This window comes from Solanum pennellii, chromosome 8 (genome assembly GCF_001406875.1).
Source record: "Solanum pennellii chromosome 8, SPENNV200".
Classification (NCBI taxonomy): Eukaryota; Viridiplantae; Streptophyta; class Magnoliopsida; order Solanales; family Solanaceae; genus Solanum; species Solanum pennellii.
Window position 1 is genome coordinate 1,649,860 of NC_028644.1, and position 25,958 is coordinate 1,675,817.

The 25,958-nt window shown below is 34.8% G+C and overlaps 1 protein-coding gene across 3 annotated transcripts; it reads left to right on the forward strand.

The window, feature by feature from the left end:
- Window positions 1-25,958, forward strand: LOC107028047 (transcriptional corepressor LEUNIG-like). Of its 3 annotated transcripts, XM_027919397.1 has the most exons (18): window positions 1-53; window positions 7,012-7,114; window positions 8,010-8,119; window positions 8,545-8,550; window positions 8,802-8,851; window positions 13,715-14,001; window positions 14,399-14,429; window positions 14,515-14,614; window positions 21,893-21,945; window positions 22,637-22,786; window positions 22,931-22,972; window positions 23,198-23,333; window positions 23,555-23,664; window positions 23,742-23,888; window positions 24,442-24,600; window positions 24,960-25,076; window positions 25,181-25,378; window positions 25,527-25,958. In XM_027919397.1, exons 3-18 carry the CDS (start codon window positions 8,053-8,055, stop codon window positions 25,674-25,676), a joined length of 1,803 nt encoding a protein of 600 aa, XP_027775198.1. In that variant the 5' UTR covers window positions 1-53; window positions 7,012-7,114; window positions 8,010-8,052; the 3' UTR covers window positions 25,677-25,958. The 3 variants fall into 3 exon arrangements, with proteins under 3 accessions (XP_027775198.1, XP_027775197.1, XP_027775196.1); XM_027919396.1 differs by lacking the exon at window positions 8,545-8,550 and having other exon boundaries at window positions 8,010-8,120; window positions 8,797-8,851; XM_027919395.1 differs by lacking the exons at window positions 1-53; window positions 7,012-7,114; window positions 8,010-8,119; window positions 8,545-8,550; window positions 8,802-8,851 and adding exons at window positions 12,462-12,878; window positions 13,086-13,183; window positions 13,512-13,624.

Genomic DNA, 25,958 nt, shown 5'->3' on the forward strand with positions numbered 1-25,958 from the left:
ATATAGGGGATGCTTGGATGGTTGTAGATATGCCTTTCGACTCAGAGAAAGAGGTAATTTTTGGCTCTTGTTTGTTTATCTTGTTTGAATTTTTTTTATTTTCCATAAGAAAGCATGCTTCTTTTTTTTTGATAAAGCTAAAATATTTACTGCTAATGCAATAATGGAAGCGCAATAATATTTCTAGAGGCAGCTGATTGGTAGGCCTGTAGTAAACATGCTAATGAGGGTTCGACTAGGAAATATCCATATAATGATCAGGTCCTGTGTAAGTATAATCTACAAAGCGGGACAAGATAGATAGAGAGTAGAGAAGTGGCTGCTGCAGATAGGAGGAACAAATTTGTGATAATTCTCGATTTCCAAGTAAAAAAGGAAATATGTATCTATTTCAATTAGTTATGAATGCATTCAGAGAACACAAGAGAGCAAGGAGGGAGTTGGATACTTTGAATATCAACAAGTTTCCTAAATCAGTTTGTATAAATAAATGTGAGATTTTGATAGGCCATAGGGATTAAGAAAATTGTTTGTTCTGATGGTGCAGCAGGTGGAGGAGCATCCATATGAAGGTGTTTACGGACGCCGATACGTGGTTTGTTCTACCTCTCACCCCTTCATCATCTACCTTCTCCCTACGGAAGTCTCCACCACTATCTTTGCGCTTCCTGCATACTGAAATCCCATTCAAGTTCCTTCTGTTCCATTTGCTTTGCTGCCTTCCTCCATGATGCCTCCTCCCTTTCGGCAGCATCTCCTTTTGTTTAAAATTCCCCTCTATCTCACAACTCTCTTGCATTGCTGATGCTGCTTCCTCCTCCCTTGGTTACTTGTGCCCTCTTTGTTGTAACCTTAATTTCACTTTCTTTTATGTTACTCCCAATGATGCTAAACAAATTACTTTGATTCAATCATACATCTTGGAATCAACTATAACACCATTGAAATCAACCTCCATTTGGCTAAACAGTTGTTTTTCGCAGTTACCATTGCTTTTTAAGTCTTTCCAAAATGTTGCCATTATGGCCAGGATTAACGCTGACTTAAGGGTCAAGGAGGCTCTGTCAGCTAAGGCCTAAGCTGCCCAAGTTTTGGATAGACTAAAGAATCTGCTGTTAAATCAAGATCATCAGCTTGCTTTCCAAAATCATGCCCACTCTTGCTTCTGATACTTCAACATGAGCAAAAAGGATACATGAAGTGAAGGATGCTCTTCTCAATGTTCAGATGCAGATGATTGTGATACCCTTGGCGTCTGATGATTAATTCAAGTAGTTGCGATTCTAATCATGCTATATAAATTTTTTCTTTTTCTGTTTTTTCCTGAATAGAGGAATCGAAATTATTCATTCAAACGTATCTATCTCATTGTTATCTGTTAATTTTACAAAAAAATAAATTTTACAAATGAAACTATGATTGGTGTTGAAAGAATCCATCAGGAGTGAAATAGAAAGTGAAACCTTGAGCTCCCAAGCAGTGGAGGAACCAGGGTGAAGAATGTGTATCATAGGAGAGTGATTGATACAGACTGATAACTGCTTAATTTTACTGGTCGTACATGAGCAATTGCAAAGGATTAATGACCATTTTTTGTTAATTACTTATATGCATTCTTTTCTTTTGAAATAGATAAGTTTGTATCCATTCTTGCTATATTAAATTATGTTTTTTAAAGTTAACTAGTAGAAAATCTCATCAGTTAAAGTAAAGTGTGGCGCCACAAAATGTGGAAATTAACAAAATATTATACTTATATAAGTTAAGTACTATATAATCAAATTTCAACATTCCATATGCAATAATATCAGTATTACTCCAAATCCTCGATGTTAAGATTCTCGATGGGATCATTTGAGTGTCGCTATTTGAAGCACATATTTATTTGAAGAACATACTTCATCCACGAAGCCATGATCCCTCATTTTACATCCATTTAAGCAACGAAGCAATGACATTTAATAACACTAACTAAACTCAAAGGAAGAATAATTGGAAGGACTAAGGACTTCCTAATTATTCTATTTGTCATGTTTCGTACAAGACATTTGACTAAATTTTTTTTCTGAAGTATAGGTAAATCTATTTCACAAAAGGCTTAATACATAGTTTACCCCGCTTGCTTGTATCCAAATCCTCGTTACATACCTCTCTTCAGGGAAAACCTTTTACAAGCAAACATTTTAGACAAACCATTGCTGCCATGTGCACCTGCATAGTTTTACACACAAAATAGGCGAGTGGAGAGCCAAAGAAGTTTCTAAACCTTCATCAGAGTGCCACCTGTCTACTTTTTTAGTATGATCGTCTTTATTGTCAAGAGCATACGCGCAACAAAAACTATCAAAACTGACTTTTGACATCGACAAGAAATAAACTACAGCAACAACATTAAATAATAATATTCTTAGTATGGTAGTAATATTCGTAATAGCTGTTCCACCAACTTCTATATGTGGGACTAATACAGACAGAGTTAATACTCATAACTATTTTGGAATTTATACCTTAAGCATCATTAGAAAAGGTGGGGAGAGGAAGAAATAAAGGTTGTGTCTGTACAGTCTCCCAATTGTATATTATTCTTTCTCTTTTGTCTTTAAATACCCATCGGAAGAACTTTTACTAGTAGGGTGAAGAAAAGATTTTTGGGGGATGAGAGATGGCCTATGGAGACTGGGGGATTTTGTTTATGTTGGAAGGAGGGGTGGAGAAATAAAGATGAAGGAAAGGTGGCAATCGGTGGATCTGCTTATTTTTTCTTCAAAAAAGATAAAGTATTTTATATTTTTTCCAATTTAATGACACATTTCATAGCGTGATATACACATGTTTTAGAAAACTGGTCAATCACAAAAATGGCGTATCTTAGACACACTTGGAGAAATTTTTGGTGCGTAAGGTTCCCCTGAAGGAAGGGTGTGTAGTAGCGATAAGGCTATAAGCTGAGGGAAACTGTGTTAAGACTTTCATAAACAAACCGTACCAAGTTGGTACTACATATATGCAATAAAATTGGAACTAAACCTCATACAACTGGAGGGAATCTAAGATCTTTACAATAACATCAGTGTCCAAATTCGAAAAGGCATGAAACTAAGTCATAAGATTCTGAATACATCCAGGACAAAAACATATCTATATAGACCCTTCGGGGTGGCCTTATGTTTTGTTCTTGGGACTTCCATGTTGGAGGTCTCAAGTTCGAAATCCCTTGCCAGCGAAAGCAAGGGGTTTGCCTTCTGGATCGAGCTCGTCGCACTGGGCTTGCCTGGTGCGGGTTACCCCTCCTAAGTGGTTTGTGAGCTATGCCATATGAGCGGAGGTTTTACTTTGGGTAGCAGCTGCGGGTTTCCTTTCTCATAAATAAAAACATACCTATTATAGTACCTCAAGTGGGGTTAAACAAATTTTACCCCTATCATTGGAGGATAAAGAGGCTGTTTTAGATTCTTGGTTAGAGAACATGTTTGAACACGGAGCAAGAGTACAAAGCAATGATGAAAATTATGAAAAAAAGGTACTGATAGTAAAATAATGTAGTAGATAACAATGTAAATTAGACAACAGTGGTACTAAAAGAGTAAAATCAAGGGATAAGATCACACTAGCATAAAAATAATAACTGATAAGGAAACATATAGATGCTCCGGACTAGGACCCCGCTTTATCACATGCAAGGGGGGAAACGCTCGACTACCCACTGGCCGTCTACCTTAATCCTTGCTATCCTGAAAACACCTAGGACTTCTTTCAACCCATTGTCCTCTTAGGTAAATGATTATCCAATTCTTCTTTTGCCTCCTCACTAGCTGACCATTCAAAATCCATATGTCTTGGTTCACATTTGCAAGAATGTCCCAGTGTATACCATAAAAATTCAAAAATGTACACCATATTGCCAATAATACTTACAAAGATGGCACCAACACATACGCTAAGTCGTGCTTTTCAATTTTGTCCTGCATCAGCCATGCTTTGTGGGCTGCATCCAACCAAAACATGCAATTTTGCTTGGAGCCCTAGTCTTCTGAATCATTTTCCAAGGCCTGTTATTGTTATTACTAGTCAACTTCCTCAACAGCTAGTGCTAACATGATTTCACTGGGACTTATTTTTCCTTACTGCCTTCCCATCAAACAGTCTTCCGCTACGCTATCCAATGCAATTCCGTTAGTAATCTCCAGTACATTTCAACTCTTGTCATTTTCTAGTCAAGAAAATTCCTTCTCAACTCTTTCCATTTACAAAATTCCTTCTAAACTGAAAATTGTAGCAATTACCATCCCAAGCATTAGCAACCTCGCAACTGTCGTTGATTACGCTGTACAAATCAGGAAAGGCATCAATTGGGAAAGTTGTTATCAATTTTTAATATTAAGAGCAAAACTTGTGGGACCTGTTGTGGGAATAATTGAAAAATATTACTGATTCATCTACAAGACAGCTAGCAACCAACTTCTACCTTATCTGAAAAAAAGAATCATTATCCTCCTTAAGCTCCCATCTTGCGGATTTCAATAAAATGAGAGGGAATATACTTTTTAGGCCGCTGTATTTTCTTTTTGAATTAGTTATTTTGGCAACTTTTTACAGTCCCTCTTTGCGTTACCTTAAAAATTTGTTCCCTAGCTTTCCTTCGTCCATGCTCCTCCGGAAGAATTAAAGGATACTCAAAACTGCTTTTTTGATATAACGATCTGCGAAGATAGCGTATTGCATGTCTTATCTTTTCTATTGGTTGATAGAGTAAGATAACATATTGTTTTTATCCTATTGTATATTTGCACTTATCGTATAGGCCAAACAATTGTTCCTAATTACTAGACTAATGAACATTTCTTAATACACAAGTTCTGTAAGGAACTCTTGAAATTTCATATTTCAGAAGGTCATAATTAAGAGCAACACACATATAGAGTAAGAACATGAGTTTGATTGATTTTCTTTTTGTTGCCTTCGCAACTTAAGACAATTATATTATACCAATTAAGAAGTACAAAGTACACATCACATCAAGCGCTTAACCTCTACTTGTTGAAGTAACTATGCAGACATTGTATTAAAATGTGGCTAAAATGATTAGTTCAACAATAAACATAACATGGTATTACCCAGAATTTCTTGCAAACGGAAGAATGGCACCCATTTCACCCCTCTCAAGAAACTTTAAGCCTGATGTCATGTCTCTTTGAGAAGACAAATCTAGTGACGCAAAATGGGTATCATAAGTTGACAAAAAATTTAGAATTTGAGCATCCATAACGTCAGGACCAATAGATTCAGTCACAGTAGAGGATGTCATCGAAAGAGGCAACGGTATCATATTAGAGATGTTTGCTTTTGTATGATCGATGGAATAACATTGATGCAAACCGTTATCAGCTACAATGTTTTCCACCGTCTGTGATACCTTAAGATTTAGAAATCAGGCATTTAATTAAGCAATTATTTCATATTAGTTAAACATGAACAAGGTACATGAAAGGTCCATAGGTTCACCTTATCAAATGAATCAATAGTCAATACAATATCGTTAGGAAACCTAGATTTGTATGCTTCATAAAATTTACCCCACCAAACTTGCAGAAATGCTTCATGGGGAGAATTAATAGCTGAAATGAACCACAAAATCAAAAATCATTACTTTAAAGCTCGATATCACATCACATTAGCTTGATCAAATATAACTATCTAATATAGTAAAGGACAATTAATACAGTAAAAACATCCAACACTAGGTAACTAAGATGTATCACATTAATGAAAGGGAATGACCCTAATCTTCGTCTTTCGTAACTAAGATACATCTTTCATTGATGTGATACATCGTATTTACCTAGTATTGGATGCTTTTACTATATTAATTGTCCTTTACTATATTAGAGAGATATATTTGATTGAGTTAATGTGATGTGATATCAAGCTTTGAAGTAATGATTTTTGATTTTGTAGGTCGTTTCAGCCATTAATTCTCCCCATGAAGCATTTTTGCAAGTTCGGTGGGATAAATTTTATGAAGTATACAAATCTAGGTTTCTTGACGATGCTATATTGACTACTGATTTATTTGATAAGGTGTTACCTATGGACCTTTCTTGTGCCTTATTCATGTTTAATTGATATAAAATAATTGCTCATCTAAATGCTTGATTTCTAAGTTTTAAGGTATCACAGACGGTGGAAAATATTGTGGCTGATAGCGGTTTGCATCAATGTTATACCTCTGATCATACAAAAAACATCTCTAATATTATGTCGTCACCTTTTTTGAAGACATCCTCTCATGTGATGGAATCCATTGATTCTAATGTTATGAATGTTCAAATTCTAAATTTGTTGTCAGCTTATAATACCCATTTATCGTCACTAGATTTATCTTATCAAACATGACATCAGCTTGTTTCCCGAGATAGGTAAAATGGGCGGCATACTTACTTTTGCAAGAAATTCTAGGTAATTCCATGTTATGTTTGTTGTTAAACTGATCATTTTTTCCACATTTTAATATAATGTATGCGTAGTTTCTTCAACAAGTAAAGGTTGAGCGCTTGATGTGATGTGTACTTTGTTCTCATTGATTGATATAATATAATTGTCTCAAGCTGCTAAGACAACAAAAGAAAATCGACCAAAGTCATGTGTTTATTCTATATGTGTGTATCTCTTTATTATGACCTTCTGAGATATGAAATTTCCAAAGTTCCTTACAAAACTTATCTATTAAGAAATGTTCATTAGTTTAGTAATTAGAACCAGTTGCCTGACTGCGATAAATTTTCCACGTTATCTAGAAGTTCAAACATGTTTTGTATATGAAACCACCATTACTTTGATAGTGGACTTGGCGTATCAGAATCTTCTAATGTGTTTTTTGTATGTTCATGTCCATGAGTTATCAAATGTCTCTAAAGTGGACTGCAAAAGTATGTTTACATTTCCTCACACATTTTGCAAACTTTTTTAATGAATAATTAGTTGAAAAGATTTAACAAGTTTTTATTCCTTCAGGATGACAGACCTGACATAGACTTGGGAGGACCTATGCTAATGGAACCAAGTATTCATGCCCCTGCAAACGCTTTGCCTGCTTCAGTGGAACTTTATGATTCAGGTCTGTTTGTAATTTAACATTAAATATTCCGCAATTATTTTGTAAATTTTTGTCTTTTGCTTGGGTCTGTTGGCTGTTTGAACATTAATATAGTCTGCAAATACTTAATATATATATTGATGAGCTCTTATAATGTGTGGCACGTTATAATTTTTTTTAAAAAAGATTATTGTGTATCTCGACCATAAACATCAAAATAGTATTTCTGCATTGCATTTGATTCTCCAACTTAAAGGTATTATCTTGATATACTGAGACAGAGTCTGATCAGATACTGAATATCTTGTTTAAATGCCTTAGTTCTTAGCCTTGGTTGAGTTTTGGATTTTTATAAAGTATTTTCAGTCAAGGTAACTTATTTCATAGTTTATTTATATGCGAGTGGTCAATAGTCATTTAATCTAGGTCCTTCTAATTTCACCAATGTCCACTTAAAAGCTCAAATTATGTCTACGAGTTAACTAGTTGTCAGTTTGGACGTCCAGTTAGGAATTCTCTCTTTCCCTTTTAACCATCTTAAAAAGTGTGAAGTTTTTTTTTTTGTGGGTAATTGCGTCTGTATCTGAATTAAACCAAAGGAGTGCATCGCTTGCACTGGAACTATATATAGAAGAGTATTCTATGACCTACTGTCTGTGACTAGAGAATCTAATACATCCATGATAGAGACAATATCATTGGAATACAACTTGTTACCGCAAAAATATAACGGCAGAACACAACTCAGTTTGACTTTCTCCATATTATTCTCTATACTCTCATAGCATCTACGGTTCCTATCCTTCCAAATTTTTTATCCTATTGTATATTTGCACTTATCTTCTGTATTAGAAATTGCATTTGGAAATCTTGCTCTAATGCTGCTATTAATACAATTTCTGCTTTTATTCACCAGATCAATAAATCTGAAATGACTTAGTATTGCATTTTGCTGGTGTATGGTATGTGATGGCTTGGCTGAAGCAGTTCAAAAGCTCCCATTGTTAGAAGAGTCGAGGCTGTCAGGTTGTAAATTTTTGTTTGTCTTATAGGGAATGCAGTTGACGAATATAAAATGTCTTCTCATGATAACATGTTTGCTGGTTATTACTTTGGTTTTTGAAGAGATCTACTAGTGGTCATGTTTTCAGCATTAGCCTTATTTTTGAAATTGTTGGTTTTCTTCCGTTATCAAATTATGAACTGTTCTTCATGTGTTCACTGAATCAGTATTATCAAGTGTATCATATTGCCTTATCAGTATTAGTATTTCCCATCTAGAAAGAGCATAATGTGTTTTACTTATTCTTCATAACAAAAGTTCGATGAGCAAGATGCTCTATTATAATAGTACTTCATAGATCCTTAAGTCAAAGTAATTCCACGATTATGTGTCAATAAAAATGCACTAAAAGATACTCCTATTTTACGCCCAATTTTTGATATATAAGGTATAGGTGAAGAATAATATTATAAAAATAATATTTGTTATAGGAACTTGTAAAATTATTGTTATTGAACATTTCAGTGATTTATTTTGCATCAATTGTTGAATATTATAAAAACGAGTGAATTTAGGACATTTAAATGAAAAGAATGTATTACACCATTTTTTCCTGAAACTCTAGCTCATTTGTTGTTTTCCCCCTTGTTGAGCTCTCTTTGGACTGAAGTCTTGTAACTTTGACTTTTTTTTACATAAGTAAAGGACAGAGGAAAATAGAACAAGAAGGGAAAATTTGGATGAAATCTTTTCAGGTGAGTATTTATTCAATCCATTACCTAGCAACCTTCAATTTGCTGGCAGTTTATGATTTTGAACATCTCCTTCAAGCATGTGGTTTATTATGAGTCATCCATCTTTTTTCATTTGTGAATTTAATTCTGATTTGGTTCTGGATCTCAAGATGCTTCCTGTTTCTTTTTTGTTCTTTTTTTCATCATCATTCCAGCAAGAGTGGCATCAGGAAGGTTGATGGATATGTATGTATACAAAAACTCTGATTCCCTTGAAAATGTAGGGATCTGAGGAATTCTAGCAGAGTAAGTCCTATACATTAATCATGTTACACCAATAGGCCAAAAAGCACGAACACTTATTTCTAAGTTCACAAATAGGCTTAGCATTTCCCTCAAAAAATCTCTGTTCTCTTTCAAGCCAAAGTACCAAAATTACATGCTGGAATAGTTGTCTCTTCTTTGTGCACCCAAGGGTATGGTTTAATGGTCATGATGTGATTTAAGAACCATGAGGTCTCAGGTTCAGTTCCTAGTAGAGAGGTAAAACACATTAGGTAATTTTGTTGTCATGAAGTGAGTTAAGAACCATGAGGTCTCTCGTTTAGTTCCCAACAGAGGCAAAACACACTTGGTAATTTTTTTCCATGTGTCCAAACATTAGTGGACTGTGGACAAAAGTTAATTCGGTTCTTATGCTGGTGGGAGATAGCCATGTCAAATTACTCGAGGTGTAAGCAAGCTAGCCTGGTTATGAAAAAGCAAAAATAGTTGTCTTCACTGTTTTAGGGTGCGCACATGACATTATCTCTGTCTTAAGCTATCTTTATCAGGATACTGTTGACTATGTTCTTTTTTAAAGAATGGTGAACTTTGCTTCTATATATCCACATGTACACTACATCAAAGTGTAGTCCCTCTTCACAAAAATTGCCATTTTACAAAAACCTAGTATCTTTTACAAATATATATCTCATGTATTATTATACATCAAAGTTTAGTCCCCCTTCACAAAAGTTGTTACTTTACAAAAACCTACTATTCACAAAAGGTGACTGACATTGCATACACATTAAATATGTTTGCTTTTGTATGATCGGAGGCATAAGATTGATGTAAACCGTTATCATCCACAATATTTTCCACAATATGTGATACCTGAGAATTTATAATTCAAGCATTTAGTTAGCAATTATTTGATATTAGTTAAACATGAGCAAGACATAGAAAAGGTCCATATGTGACACTTAATCAAAATAATCAATGGTCAATATGTCATCAGGAACCTAGATCTGTATGCTTCATAAAATTTACCCCACCAAACTTGTAGAAATGCTTCATGGGGAGATTTAATGGCTGAAACGAACCACAAAATAAAAAATCATTACTTCAAAGCTTGATACGACATCACTTTAACTCAATCAACCATATCTCTCTAATATAGTAAATGACAGTTAATATAGTAAAAACATCGAACACTAGATAATTACGATGCATTGCATCAATGGAAGAGAATGATCTCAATTTATCAACCAAATTTCAACATGATCAACAGTGTACCATATGGTCATGTATAAGAATTACTAAACAAATTAAATATAAAATTTTTACAAAACTAAATCATAAAGTTCCAGTGAAGCAGACAAAGTGTTTGCAGGGGCATATGAATACTTGGTTCCATTAGCATAGGTCCTTCCAAGTCTATGCCAGGTCTGTCATCCTGGAAGAATAAAAACTTGTCAAATCTTTTCAACTCATTATTCATTAAAAAAGTTTGCAAATGTGTGAGGAAATGTAAATATATTCTTGCATTCCACTTCGGAGGTGCAGTTGACATTTGATGGCCGATGGACATTAACATACAACAAACAAAATTAGTAGATTCTAATACGCAAACTACACAATCAAAGTAATGGTGGTTTCATATATATAATATGTTTGGACCATCTAGTTAATGTGAAAAATTTATCGCATCGTATAGGCCAAACAATTGGTTCTAATTACTAGACTAATGAACATTTCTTAATAGACAAGTTCTGCAAGGAACTCTTGAAATTTCATATCTCAGAAGGTCATAATTAAGAGCAACATATATATAGAATAAGTAAATGAGTTGGGTTTGATTTTCTTTAGCTTAAGACGATTATATTATACCAATTAAGGAGTACAAAGTACACATCACATCAAGCGCTCAACCTTTACTTGTTGAAGTAACTACACATACATTATATTAAAATTTGGCAAAAATGATCAGTTTAACAATAAATATAATATGATATTAACCAAAATTTCTTGCAAACGGGAGCATGCCACCAATTTCACCCATCTCAAGAAACTTTAAGCCTGATGTCATGTCTCTTTGAGAAGACAAATCTAGTGACGCAAAATGGGTATCATAAGTTGACAACAAATTCAGAATTTGAGCATCCATAACATCAGGACCAATAGATTCCGTCACAGTAGAGGATGTTATCAAAAGAGGCAACGGTATCATATTAGAGATGTTTGCTTTTGTATGATCAGAGGTATAACATTGATGCAAACCGTTATCAGCCACAATGTTCTATCGAATGTGATACCTTAAAATTTAGAAATCAGACATTTAGTTAAGCAATTATTTCATATCAGTTAAACATGAACAAGGTAATGAAAGGTCCATAGGTTCACCTTATCAAATGAATCAATAGTCAATACAACATCGTTAGGATATCTAGATTTGTATGCTTCATAAAATTTACCCCACCAAACTTGCAGAAATGCTTTATGGGAGAATTAATGGCTGAAATGAACCACAAAATAAAAAATCATTACTTTAAAGCTCGATATCATATCACATTAGCTCAATCAAATATAACTCTCTAATATAGTAAAAGACAATTAATGTAGTAAAAACATCTAACACTAGGTAACTACAATGTATCAAATTAATGAAAGAAAACAACCTGAATTTATCATTCAATTTTCTAACATGATCAATAGTCTACCATATGGTCATATGACCTGAACTTACCAAACAAATTAAACATAAGAATTTTACGACCCTTTTGGGTAACAAGCAGCAATTGATTAAAATAGGAGATTTATTAAAATAAGTTGTTTATCATTACGATTTTGATTAGCCTGAATTGTATTGGAGAATGCCTTACCACCCCGATGAAAACCTCTATTAGACATGTAATCGAGAATTACGCGGTCGAGTCTAAAAAAAACAAGCAAAGAAAACAAGAAACATGATTTAAAATAAACCAAACGAAAGAAAAAGTCACACACAACAAAAATCAAAAGAAAAGTAGGCAAACAGAGATTTTAAAAGCATATTTATCATTAAATACGTAAACTAAAATAACACTGAGGGATAGTAGCTTTTGCTATAACATAAATGAAGTTCTATCATGTAAAAAATGTGCAAGAGTTGAGCTGCCGAACTTATCATGATTACTAAAAGCAAACCCTTAATTAACTACCAAAAAGAGAAGTATAAGAGATTTTGCCAAGAACAATTGGGAAAGACGAAGATTCTAAAGAACCAAAAGCTCACTTAGATTACACCAAATATATATATATATATAACATGAAAGCCCTTAACAAAATGTCATTTGTCTTTTTTACCCTTTTAAAATAGTGGTCATACTAGACAATAGTTATTTAATTAATTCATAATATTTAGGCTTAATAACTTCCCTACTATGTAGGAGTAATCATTTAATTAACTCTTTAGTTGTGAGGTAGAACAACTAGTAGATTACCCTTTATTAAATGACTATTTCTTGATAGTAGGGAATTATTAAGCATAAATATCATAAAATAATTAATTAACTATTTTGTCTAGTGTTAACACTATTTTAAAAGGGTAAATAGGACAAATGACATTTTGTTAAGGGCTTTCATGCTATATATATATATTTGGTGTAATCCAAGTGAACTTTTGGTTCTTGAGAATCTTCGTCTTTCCCAATTGTTCTTGGCCAAAATCTTCTTTCCTCCTTTTTTCCGTGGTTAACAAGGGTTTGCTTTTAGTAATCATGACTAGCTCAGCGGCTCAACTTTCGTAAGTTTTTTACATGATAGATCTTCATTTATTTTATACAAAAGCTATTAACCCTAAGTTTTATTTTTACTTACATTTTTAATGATTAATATTCTTTATAATCTCCATTTGTCTACTATTCTTTTGATTTTTGTTGTATATGATTTTTCCCTTTGTTTGATTGTTTTTAATCATGTCTTTTGATTTCTTTGCTTGTGTTTTTTTTAGACTTGACCGTGTAATTCTCGATTACATGTCTAGTAGAGGTTTCCATCAGGTTGGAGAGGTATTCTCCAATGCAATTCAGGCTAATCAAAATGGTAATGGTAAATAATTCTTTTTAATGAATTTCCTCTTTTAATCAATTGCGAGAAATTATTATTTTATGATTAAAGGGTCGTAAAATTCTTATGTTTAATTTGTTTGGTAATGCTTACATATGGCCATATGGTAGAATGTTGATCATGTTGAAATTTGGTTGGTAAATTGAGGTCATTATCTTTTATTGATGTGATGCATCATAGTTACCTAGTGTTGGACGCTTTTACTATATTAATTGTCCTTTACTATATTAGAGAGATATATTTGATTGAATTAATGTGATGTGATATCAAACTTTGATGTAATGATTTTTGATTTTATGGTACATTTCAGCCATTAATTCTCCCCATGAAGCATTTCTGCAAGTTTGGTGGGGTAAATTTTATGAAGCATACATATCTAGATTTCCTGACGATGCTATATTGACCACTGATTCCTTTGATAAGGTGTTACCTATGGACCTTTCCTCTTCCTTGTTCATGTTTAACTGATGTAAAATAATTGCTTATCTAAATGCTTGATTTATGAATTCTTAGGTATCACAAACGGTGGAAAACATTGTAGCTGATAACAGTTTGCATCAATCTTATACTTGTGATCATACTAAAAACATCTCTAATGTCATGTCGTCACCTCTTTTGAAGACGTCCTCTCATGTGATGGAATCCATTGATCTTGATGTTATGGATGTTCATATTCAAAATTTGTTGTCAGCTTATGATACCCATTTTTCATCACTAGATTTGTCTTCTCAGAGAGACATATTATCAGACTTACAGTGTCCTGAGATGGGTGGCATGCTTCCTTTTGCAAGAAATTCTGGGTAATACCATGTTATGTTTGTTGTTAAATTGATTATTTTGCCACATTTTAGTATAAAGTATGCGTAGTTACTTCAAGAAGTAAAGGTTGAGCGCTTGATGTGATGTGTACAAAAGAAAATCAAGCGAAGTCATGTTCTTATTGTATATGTGTGTATCTCTTTATTATGACCTTTTGAGAGATGAAATTTCAAGAGTTCCTTGCAAAACTTGTCTATTAAGAAATGTTCATTAGTCTAGTAATTAGAACCAACTGCCTGACCTTTACTATGCGATAAATTTTCCACGTTATCTAGATGGTCCAAACATGTTTTGTATATGAAACCACTATTACTTTGATTGTGGAGTTGGCGTATTAGAATTTTCTAATTTTGTTTGTTATATGTTCATGTCCATCAGCTATCAAATGACTCCGAAGGGGAATGCAAGAGTATGTTTACATTTTTCTCATACATTTGCAAACTTTTTTAACGAATAATTAGTTGAAAAGATTTAACAAGTTTTTATTCTTTCAGCGTGACAGACCTGACATAGACTTGGAAGGACCTATGCTAATGGAACCAAGTATTCATGCCCCTACAAATGCTTTGCCTGCTTCAGTGGAACTTTATGATTTTAGGTGTCTTTGTAATTTAACATTAAATATTTTGCGTTTAGTTTGTAAACTTTTTTCTTTTGCTTGGGTCTGTTGGCTGTTTGAACATTAATATAGTCTGCAAATACTTAATATATATATTGAAGAGCTCTTATAATGTGTAGCACATTAAAGATTATTGTGTATCACGACCATAAACATCAAAATAGTATTTCTGCTTTGCATTTGATTCTCCAACTTAAAGGTATTATCTTTATATACCAAGACATTTGGTCGAAATCTGGATTTTTATCAAGTATTTTCCGTCAAGGTAACTAATTTCATAGTTTACTCATATGAGTGGTAAATAATCATTTAATCTATGTCCTTCTAATTTCACCAATGTCCACTTAAAAGCTCAAATTATGTCTACAAGTCTACTAGTTGTCAGTTTGGACGTTCAGTTAGGAATTCTTTCTCTTTCCCTTTTAACCATCTTAAAAAGTGTGAAGCTTTTTTTTTTGGTAATTGCGTCTGTATCTGAATTAAACCAAAAGATTGCATCGCTTACACTGGAACTATATATAGAAGAGTATTCTATGATCTACTGTCTGTGACTAGAGAATCTAAAACATCCATGATAGTGACAATATCATTAGCATACAACTTGTTACCGCAAAAATATAACGGCAGAACACAGTTCACTTTGTCTTTCTCCATATTATTCTCTGTACTCTCATAGCATCTAAGGTTCCTCTCCTTCCAAATTGTCCACCAGACACTAGCTGAGACAATTATCTATCTTCTCCTATTCTTTGCCTGTTTAACTGCTTCCTTGCAGCTCAGAGGAGCTTCTGTGACTCTCCCAGGCATGGACCATGAGATTTCTGTAGCTGATTTAAAACCATGCTGTGCAGAAGAGATGGTTAACTGTCTCAGCAGTTTCACCTTAAAAAAACACTCAGGACAGCTGAATTCCCCTCTTCATTTTTTCTTTTGAAATTCCCCTCTTCATTATATTATCTTTGTCTAAGAATTGCTTTTGAGGCCAACAATCACACAGAACAGGCAACCTTAAGAGGTATCTGAACTTCTCAGATGTTCTTTCAAGGCTAGTTTCTTCGCATCCGAATGGGATGATTTAGCTTTCTGTATTCAGCACCTACTTTGTAAGCACCGTGTTTACTCTTTAGTACCTTGCCAGATTAGGATGTCTTGTCCAATCTCCAAACCTTCAACTGCTCAATTGTGCTGAAAAAGTCCCACACACTCTGAATTGTCTACCAGATACTAGCTGGAACAATTCTCCATATTTTCCTATCATTTGCCTGTGTACCTGCTTCCTTTCAGCTCAGAGGAGCTTCTGTGACTCTCCCAGGCATGGACCAATATATTTTCTTAAGATTAAGGAACAATCTCCGTAGCTTATTTATAACCATGCAGTGCAGGAAGAGGTGGTTAACTTGCTCAGCAGTTTCACCTTAAAAGAAACACACAGGACAACTGAATTCCCCTCTTCATTAAATTATCTTGTGCAAGAACTGCTTCTGTGCAATGAGACTAGGGAGACAAACAATCACTTCTTCCTACACTGCAAATTCACTGCCCATTTGTGGAACACGTTTTTCAGTCTCACAAAGACAGTGTGGACAATGCCGGAACATACAGCCGATCTAATGAGTTGTTGGATGAAAAGAGGGGAAAGTAAAAGTCAGAAAAAATGGTGGAGGATAATACCCTCTTGCATATGGTGGTCCGTCTGGAGGGAGAGAAATGGAAGGTGTTTTGAAGACAAAATCAGACCAGTCCATGATGTGAAATGGAACTGCCAGGAGACTTTAATTTTTGATGTAAACATAATTGTATAGAGGAAATAGAGGAGTTAGTAGAATTTCTAGGAGCTTTGTAAAGCTAGAGTCTACTTGTTTTATAACTTGTTTCTGATTGTGGCCAGCATTCCTAATGCTGAAGAATACAACAGTACTAATTCTCAAAAGAACTGCTTCTGTAGCAAACAACCGCACAAAACAGGCAACCTTAAGAGGTATCTGAACTTTTTAGATGTTCTTTCAAGGCTAGTTTCTTGGATCTGAATGGGATGATTTAGCTTTCTTTATTCAGCACCTACTTTGTAAGCACCTTCTTTAGTACCTTGCCAGATTATGTCTTGTCCAATCTCCATACCTCCAAGGCTCAATTGTGCTGAAAAAGTCACATACTCTCTGAATTTTCCAGTCTTTTAGATGTCTTATAAAAGAACCTTGAGGGGATCATAACTCTGCAACTGTTATGTGATTGAAGTACCAGGTTATGGATATCTAGTAATAAGAGTCCCATGATGCCAGCCTCGTGCCATTCATCCTTCCAAAAATCTATTCGTCCACCATCTACCACTTTGATATCAGTGTTTCGTTTTTTTTATTCCATAACACTATGGATCTCTACAGACTCACACCATAAGGTGTGGTGACCTCTTTAGTCATTCAGTTTTCTGTCTCGTCATATTTGGCTCTGATTGCTTTCCTCCATGAGATTCTTCCCAAGGTTGGTCCAAAGGGACCTGATGGTCCTCCATAGTCTAACTCTGCAAGTGTCATTAGATTCATCAATGCATTGTCCATTTGGTCCTTACTTCTGCTGTATTATATTCTTTCACAGGGATATCTGTCCTCAGCATATCTCCACATCCATTTCTTGAGCAGGCTGCTATTTGTAGCTTTAGCTTTCTAAACCCCATACCTCTATGCTCCTTTCTCTGTTGCACTTTGTTCCGTTTCACCAGGTTGAAACCCTTGTGCTCCTCGTTGCCATGCATAGGAAGTTTCTTCTTAATTTGTCTAGAACTTTGAGTACTTGGATGGCATAGCAAAGAGGGACATCACATAGGTTGGCAATGAATCTAGCACAAAGTTGATTAGAATTAGCCCGCCTCTTAAAGTGTACTGTAGTCACTTTTGAACTAACTATAATTAAGTAAATAAAAATGTGTTCTCTTGCAACTTAAGCTTTTAGATGAGATAGTTACATACTTGAGCATAGTATCAGAGAGGTCCTGAGATTGAGTTTCACTGCAACCCATTATCAAAGAGAAATTTCACGTGTTTGTCTCATGAAAAATAATTAGACCATATGTGAGGGGTCGTGCTGAGAATGTAATTAAGCATATAAAGTGTGCTCTCATTGACAGTTTAAACTTTTAAATGAGATGGTCACACTTCAACAAACTTGAATCTGCCTAAATTGCTTTCTCCTTCTCCAAGGAATTTTAACTTGGAATGCAAGCACAAGGAAGTGACTAATGTTATGAAAGCTTTGGGAATAGGGTTTTTGGAGGAGATCAAGTTTGTAGGTTTGAATTTTTGAGAACATGTAGATCTTAAAACATAGAATAAAAGGTCTTCACTCTTCATGCTGACACCTTTGGTTAATTCTCTTTTCCTCAACTCTCATACCTATTCTAGAACTAAAACTTTCAATACGTAAGGCTAAGCGATGGACTTTGAAGTTACTATACTATTATAAGAAGAAGTATATTAAATAGACAACTTTAGGTTGATTCAATCAATGTGTCATGGTGTAGCTATTATTATATACAAGTTTATGGAACATGGTGTTACTTTGTTTTTTGAGAAAATAAGGAGCACACTGTTACTCTAGAATGATAAATTGGTAAAGTGTCACTTAGAATGACTTATTGATGAGTCATGGGCTACCTTGATAGGAGTACTACCTAGACAATATGTGGTAATATCTTATCATTTTCAATATATTTCTAACCAACCTGAGTTATCAAATTGAGTTTCTTAATTTTTTTTTATGACAAGGACGCAACCGCACCCTTTGTGTGCACAGGGTAAAACCCCGCTCCTATGCAATAGCTCACAAACCACATAGGAGAGGTAATCCGCACTAGGCAAGCCCGGTGCGATGAGTTCGACCCAGAATGCAAACCCTTTGCTTTCACTGTCAAGGGGTTTCAAACTTTGAGACCTCCAACATGGAAGTCCCAAGCTCAAACCACTGGGCCACCCCGAAGGGTAATTGAGTTTCGTAATCTTGATCACACAATTGGGCTTATAGCACACTAGCCCAATAAAATGAATCACTAGGTATGATGTTCATTGCAGTTTTTTGAACAAATGCTTCTATAGCACATGTGCGCCACCTGCTTGCCCCATATGAAACATGTAAGGATGTTCAGCCTTAAAAAAATTGATGACCTTGGAACATCTTTGAATTACCGTTGTTCAAGTTCACATAAAGGAAAGGAATGAGGATGATGGATTGATGAATGCCATTTTTTCCTTTAAAACAGTCTCATGTAGAGCTATGTGATTGGATACATACAAGTATTACCAATTTAATATGGCTTAATTGGGGGGGGGGGGGGCTTCCATATGAAAGCCTGCCCGACTAGCTAACATAGAAAAAGATTCTCATATAACAGTAGTTTCTTTCTGATTCCCTTCCTAACCTAGCCAAACCACACGAACACCATATAAGATGGAAGTGACATGTGGTATAGATTATAAATGTGGCTTGCATGGCCGGGATGGGGTGATTGAGAAGTGTGAGAAGAGGCTAGCAAGGTGGAAGTCTTAGTACCTTTCACTAGGGGGAAGACTAACTTTGATAAATTTTGTGCTTGATGCACTTCCAACATATATGATGTCATTATTTCCTGTCCAACCAGGAATCATCAATAGATTGGATAGCATTAGGAGAAAATTTTTGTGGCAAGGGAACAAGGAAGGGAGAGGATATCACTTAGTCAAATGGAAAACTTGTTCACTGAAAAGAGAGTTGGGGGTCTGGGGATCAAGGACATGAAGAAGCAGGGCAAAGCTTTGAGGATGAAGTGGCTTTGGAAGTACTCAAATGATAATCAGAATTTGTGGGGCTCGGTTATAAAGGCAAAATATGAAGAGTGTGATAGTTGGATGACAAAGCAGGTTACCTCCCCCTATGCTGTTAGCTTTTGGAAATCCATTAGAGAACTTTGGAATGATTCAAACCTAACACCAAGATCAAAGTGGTAGATGGCAGATTTTGGAAGGATGATTGGCATGCGGAATGAATTATGGAGACTCTCTTCCCTGACATCTACAATTTAGTTCTTCAGCAGTAAATTACTATAGCTGACTTATGGACTCCTCAAGGGTGGAATATTTTATTTAGAAGACACCTCAATGACAGGAAAATTCCAAGAATAACAATTTTTTAGAAGCATTGATCGATTTAGTGGTCTGGAAATAGGGCGGGGCAGATTGCAATTGTTGGGAAACAGTAAAGGGATTTTTAAAGTAGGTGCAGTGTACAAGAAGTTGATCCATAAAAATTTGCAGTTACTCTAGTGGCCCTGTAGACATATATGGAAAGCCAAGATCCCCTACAAGGTGTCTTGCTTTGTGTGTGTATTGGCTAAAGAAGCAGTATTGGCACAGGAGAATTTAATGAAGAGTGGAATTACACTTCGCTCTAGATGTTTTTTCTGTGGAAAACTGCCGAAACAATCATTTGTTCATCCAATGCAAAGTCACTGGCCAGTTGTGGAATCTGTTCCTCAGACTCAAAAACATCTCCTGGTCAATGCCTGGGAGAATTTCAGAGGCTCTACATAGCTGGGAAGAAGCAGGGACCCAAGTAAAAAACAAAAGTAACTGGAGAATTGTCCTTTCCACTATTTGGTGGACAATATGGAAAGAGAGAATCCTTAGAGTTTTTGAGAATAGGGGTAGTAGTATGCAACAAGTTAAACTGAATTGCATTTTGACTGTGTTTTTGGTGTAATCAAACTTTACTCTAATTATACCGTCTCTATCATTGATGTCTTCAACTCATTATAGGGATAAGTCGGTATTATTAATGTTATGTAAATACAGGTTTCAGTACATAGTACTGTTCTACAGCAATAGAAACAATTACCATTTCCAAAAAATAGATAAATGTGGCTTGCATGGGTCTAAGGTTGCTCTTGTTCCTTATTTATCAGGTAATACTTAGTTGTTCAAATAATTAGAGATATTAAGCGATCCACATTTGTTTGTACATACAACTTGACTAATCCAACCTTAGCATGTTTATCAATTTTGGCATGTGTAACCTTAAGGGCCAACTAATGTTGTTGAAAGTAATTATTTTGACACAAGTATAAAGTGTATTAAGAGTTTATAGAGTATTACGCTTATAGAAAACAAAAAAACATTATATATTTAATATAAAAATATTTAAGGTTTGTGTACACTCTACCCTTCCCAGAACCCACTTGTAGGATTTCACTGTGTATGTTGTTGTTTGTAATATAAATATACTTTTCGATTTGATTCTAAGTTACAAATTTATTATACTAGCATATGTGTATCATACTCGATTTTAAGGTTGTATATTTGCTTGTTACTATATTGATTTGTGTTTGATCTTGTGTACATATATTCGAATTGAGCTCTACTCCAATTTGAAGCTAGTTTGATATATGAGCGCAACTTGATGAACTATACATGTGATATCTATGTTGAACGACTCCCAGTCTCTTGGTGATTATGCCAATGGCTAGTTAGAGATTACCTTTAGTTAAAAAATTACAAGTAAGATTGTATATGACACACTTTCCCATTTGGGCATAGATGCATGTTGTAGGTTGAAGTAAGAAAGGATGAACATATGACAACTTAGGAATAAGATCCACCAAAGCAAGTATGCAGCGGAGGCTTTTCTAAAATAGAACTTTGATACGATGCCCTCTCCCTTCACATCTTTTTATCTTTTTAAGTTTTTTGAAGATGAAACTCTGTGCAATTAATTTCCATTGAATTGCTGACCAAGATTTTATCACTGTGATTTCTTAGTTCTAGTTCCAGTTCTTCATTTTGAAGTTCAATTAATTATCAATTGGCAATTGTCACTGCAAAATACACTAGGAAAACTAACATGGAAGGAAGTATGAAATGAAGAGACAATCTTTAAGACTTGGATTCAGCAAAATAATCAGTTTGATGAGTGCTATTCATTACATGTTCTCTTTAGAAAAAGCACCATGAGAAGTTCGTGTTGTGATCAGATAGATGAATTTCAAGTACTTTTTCCAATTAAATTTTACAATGTGCCCAAGTAGCTCGGAATTGAGGCCTAGTTGTTTATTTTTATATATTGTACAATGTTCCATCAGGTTGTGTTAACATTTTATGTACTTTTGATCTCCTTACCTTTTTAAAATTTTAAATTTCCTTTTGATCTTCTTATGCTTTGTACCTGTAGATCACCTTATCTTTCTTGTTAAATTTAGATTTCCTTCTGATCATCTTTTTGTGTTGTTGTTCCTGCAGGGAACAACATATCTATCCAACAAGCATCTCATCAAGGATGTCCATCCGTTGTGAGTACCTTGAACTTTAGCGTTAAATAGAAATGCAAAGTCCATTATGGTGTTTAGGACCTCTAGGTTTGGGTCAGCTTTTAGTTAGTTCATTCCTTTCATATTCTACCCTGGAGTTGCTTCAATTCCCCGTCATTAGCCATCAAGTTGTACATCCCAATGTAATAGTGCAACTAAAAAGGAACATCTTTTGAGAACAACACCCTTTCCACTATAGGATGTTCTACCAAATGTAGTTGTACGTAGTACATACATTGGATAAGCTCAAACTTCCTGCCCTTGCAAGTACTATTGATTTCTTCTGTATGTTCATTCGAGCTGACTCAAGTGGAATAGATGCAGGAGTACGTTGAATACTCAAGTAACTATTTCGCTCCTAAGGATTGTAGCATACTGCAATTATTTTAGCCATGTAAACCATGAGTTGGTTTTTAGAATTTTCTGGTTGTTGAAATCTCTTTGTAAAAACATTGTACAACAAGTTATTAGTAGTAAAATAAGAACTGTAACCTAAAACTAAATTTTAAAAGGAGAAACCTATGTAGAAGAAAGAAGAAAAGAGAAAAATTTCAAAGTATTTGCATAGTTCAGTTGTCAACAGATTGAGGGACAAAATATAGGTTTACCCTACTACGCTATTGTGATTGAGATTTTTTGTCCTGCCTTAACTTTTTCTTCTGGCATTTAACAGATGTTAGTTGATACAGATCAAAGGGCCCCAGAGTTTTTACCAACTAACCAACAAAAATTAGTTCCTATAGGAGGACTTAAGAGAAGATCTGGAAAGCAACCTGCAGTGCAGGAGAATATAAACCAGCTGGGACTGCAGTTTTCAAATAAGGTATGGCTAATATCTCAAAGGCTGTCGCTAGAAATTGGTTATATTTGAATGTCGTCAAATTCCAGCAATATTTTAGCACTGCCAGGATTGAGGAAACATGTGTCCCTGTTTGGATTCTAATTTCTTATTTGTGTTTTGTATCAGAGTGGCATAAAGAGGAAAGCTCCATTGAGTTCTTTGGCATCCGTAAGATCATTTTTCTGCATCTACATCTTAAGCCCTTCATGTGCTGGTGATTCAGTTTCACTGTGTCGCTGATTAACATCATCATTTTTTTTGGATTGGACTTCACTTTCCTAGTTTGTTCTCGTCTCTGTCACCATAATAGTCACTTGGACGAATGCATATGGAATGTCAATCTAATCTTCATCTACTTAATTCTTGCTCATTTAATATTTTCCTGAGTTGTAGGTTTGCATAAAAGCTACCGTCTCTGGTGTTGCAAAGAATAAGACTATAAGCTGCTATTCCCAAGGAGATGATGGTCTGGTCAATGCAAGTAGTTCAATCGATGCATCGACGAAAAAATTTGCCACTCCGCAGGAAGGTAGGGGACAACAAGTTTAATGTTTCCTAAGAAATTAAAAAATGTTGCAATTTAAGATAATGGACTGTTGACAGAAATTGTTAATCCTCCCCCCATAAGGACTGTACATAACTGGTGTCACCTGTTGTTTGGCTCTATAATCACCTTGTTAGGTTTGCATCTAATGTCATATTGAGAACCCAATTGGCCACAAAGGATAATTATTTTATATTGCTTTGCAGAAACCTCTTTTAAAGAGATTAGTAACCTTGACACAAAAATGAGCAAGCTCCTATGTTGCCACTTCAATTCAAAAGGAGAGGTGTTGGCTACCGGTGGAGACAACGGGAAGGTTTGTCGTATTAATCTTCAACAGGAAGAGTGTCTCAACTTCTCCCGTTAACAAACTTGTACTGTGATCTATGTTAGGTTTTGATTTGGGAGTTCGGAAATAACAGAACTTGTAGTGTACAAGGTCATGCTCATCAAGTCACAGATGTCTGTTTTAGACCAAACTCAACAGTGTTTGCATCATCTTCGTTTGACAGAACTGTGAAGATGTGGGATGCAACAAAGGTACTACAACTAGTTTCCATTGCAGATCCTTTGTTGAATGAGTCTTTCAGTTACTTTTCTTTTAAGTTGTAACGACTCACAAGTAGCAGTCATTACAGATTCAAATCACCAGGATATATATTCATTAGTTCTATGATTTTCTGTTCTTGGTCTACATTATTTCTTCTGATTTTTGTTCTAATATTATCCCGATTATTTTGCTTGTACTGCAATGAGAACATTTATTTTTAGCTGCTCATTGAATTTTCCATGTGATATTTTTTGTCGCATTGTATTTTTCAGTAGTGAGAATACTTGAAACATTTGTCTCAATTATATCAAATACCAACACCATAATATTATGTTGTCTTATAATACATTTCCTTTGAGTCAATATTTGAGGAACTTGCCTGTTACCAAAACATCTTTAGACCTTTAGAATCTTTTTAATTTTCTACTGATAATCAGGATTTCTAATAAGAATTACTGTATAATCACTTGAATTGTTTACTTTTGATCTGTGTCTATTATAACCATGATACGGTACATGTTTCACCATTTTGTCTTCGTCCAGCGAAACAATCCTTCTTTCCAAAACCTTGTTGGCCATGATGGGCATGTGATGTCTATAGATTTTCATCCAACAAAGTTGAGTCTCCTCAGTTCTTGTGATAGCAATGGTGAGATTAGACTGTGGGATGTCAAGAGCGGTGATTGCAAGCTGAATTTTAAGGTTGGTGTCTCTATTTTCTTCTTTTTTTCTTTAGATGTTGATAAAAAGGCATCTCTATATGACATACGAAGGCTCCATACTTTGATAGTTAGCTGTTGTTTCTGTTTCCATTTCTATTTGGAGATTACTTAATTGTCCAATTCAAATCATTGTTGAATGTGTTCTTTCTTGAATCTTGCATTTGATTGTAGGAATTGTTTTTTCTTCGTAACTCCAATAAAATTTCAAGGTTTTCAAAAGAACATTTGTATCACATTCAACAATGCATTGTACGGTGTCCTGAATAGAGTGGTTTATTGAGTATTAACTATAAAAAATTCTTGAATAACTGTATTGATTAGCTCTTGGTACAAATGCAGGGAGGTATTAGTCAAGTTAGATTTCAACCTCAACTTGGGGACTTTTTGGCTAGTTCTACTGGAAACATTATAAATATTTTTGATGTAGAGACACACAAGATCCAAAAAAAATTACAAGTAAGATGCTTATTCTTGATCGTTTATCAAGCTTTTGTTTTATATATCTTCTTAGTTACCTAACTATATCATATCAATGTGGTTTCGTTTTCTTTGATTTATAGGGACACATCAAAGACATCCATTCAATCTGCTGGGAGACGAGTGGGAGCTACCTGGCATCTGTGAGTGAAGATAGTGCGCGGATATGGTCTGTTAGTGACGAGAAGTGTTTATATGAAGTGTACTCTAGCGGAAATAAGTTCCAGTCATGCACTTTCCGCTTTGGGCGCCCTCTAGAGTTGGTGATTGGTTCTGATAAGGTATGCTTACCACAATTTGGACATTTTCTGACAAGGGTTTGAGTTCATACAGAAGTTCTTTGTAGTCTTGACTCAGATCTGATGTTTATTCACGTGTAGCCATCGATTATTTTTCTCCTTTTACCTCACCTGTTAAATGTTGTTCCAGTTCTTGGAGGTGTGGAATCCATTCTTCCAGAGTAACATAACTAGACCATATATCGCACATTCAGGTACTATTAATTCATTAGTAGATTCACCTTCGAAAGGAATCGCAGCTTCAGTTAGTGATGATCAATGGATCAAGATATGGAAATGACACTTCTTTGAAGATCAAAAGATACAACAATCATTCTTCCTTGTTTCTTTTATCAATGAAACTACAACTGCATACGCCCTTCCGTATGCATTTTGGACACCAAGGAAGGTGATGTTATTCTTGGCACATCACCAGTTGAATTAGTTTTTTGAAAGGTTGTTTCAGTTACAAACACTAACTATTGTTTCAAACTCCTCTATTTTATCTCTTTGAAGTTGATATTTAAATGAATTTGATTTCTTAAATTGGGAAGTTTGTTCTATAGCACTTATATGTATTTCC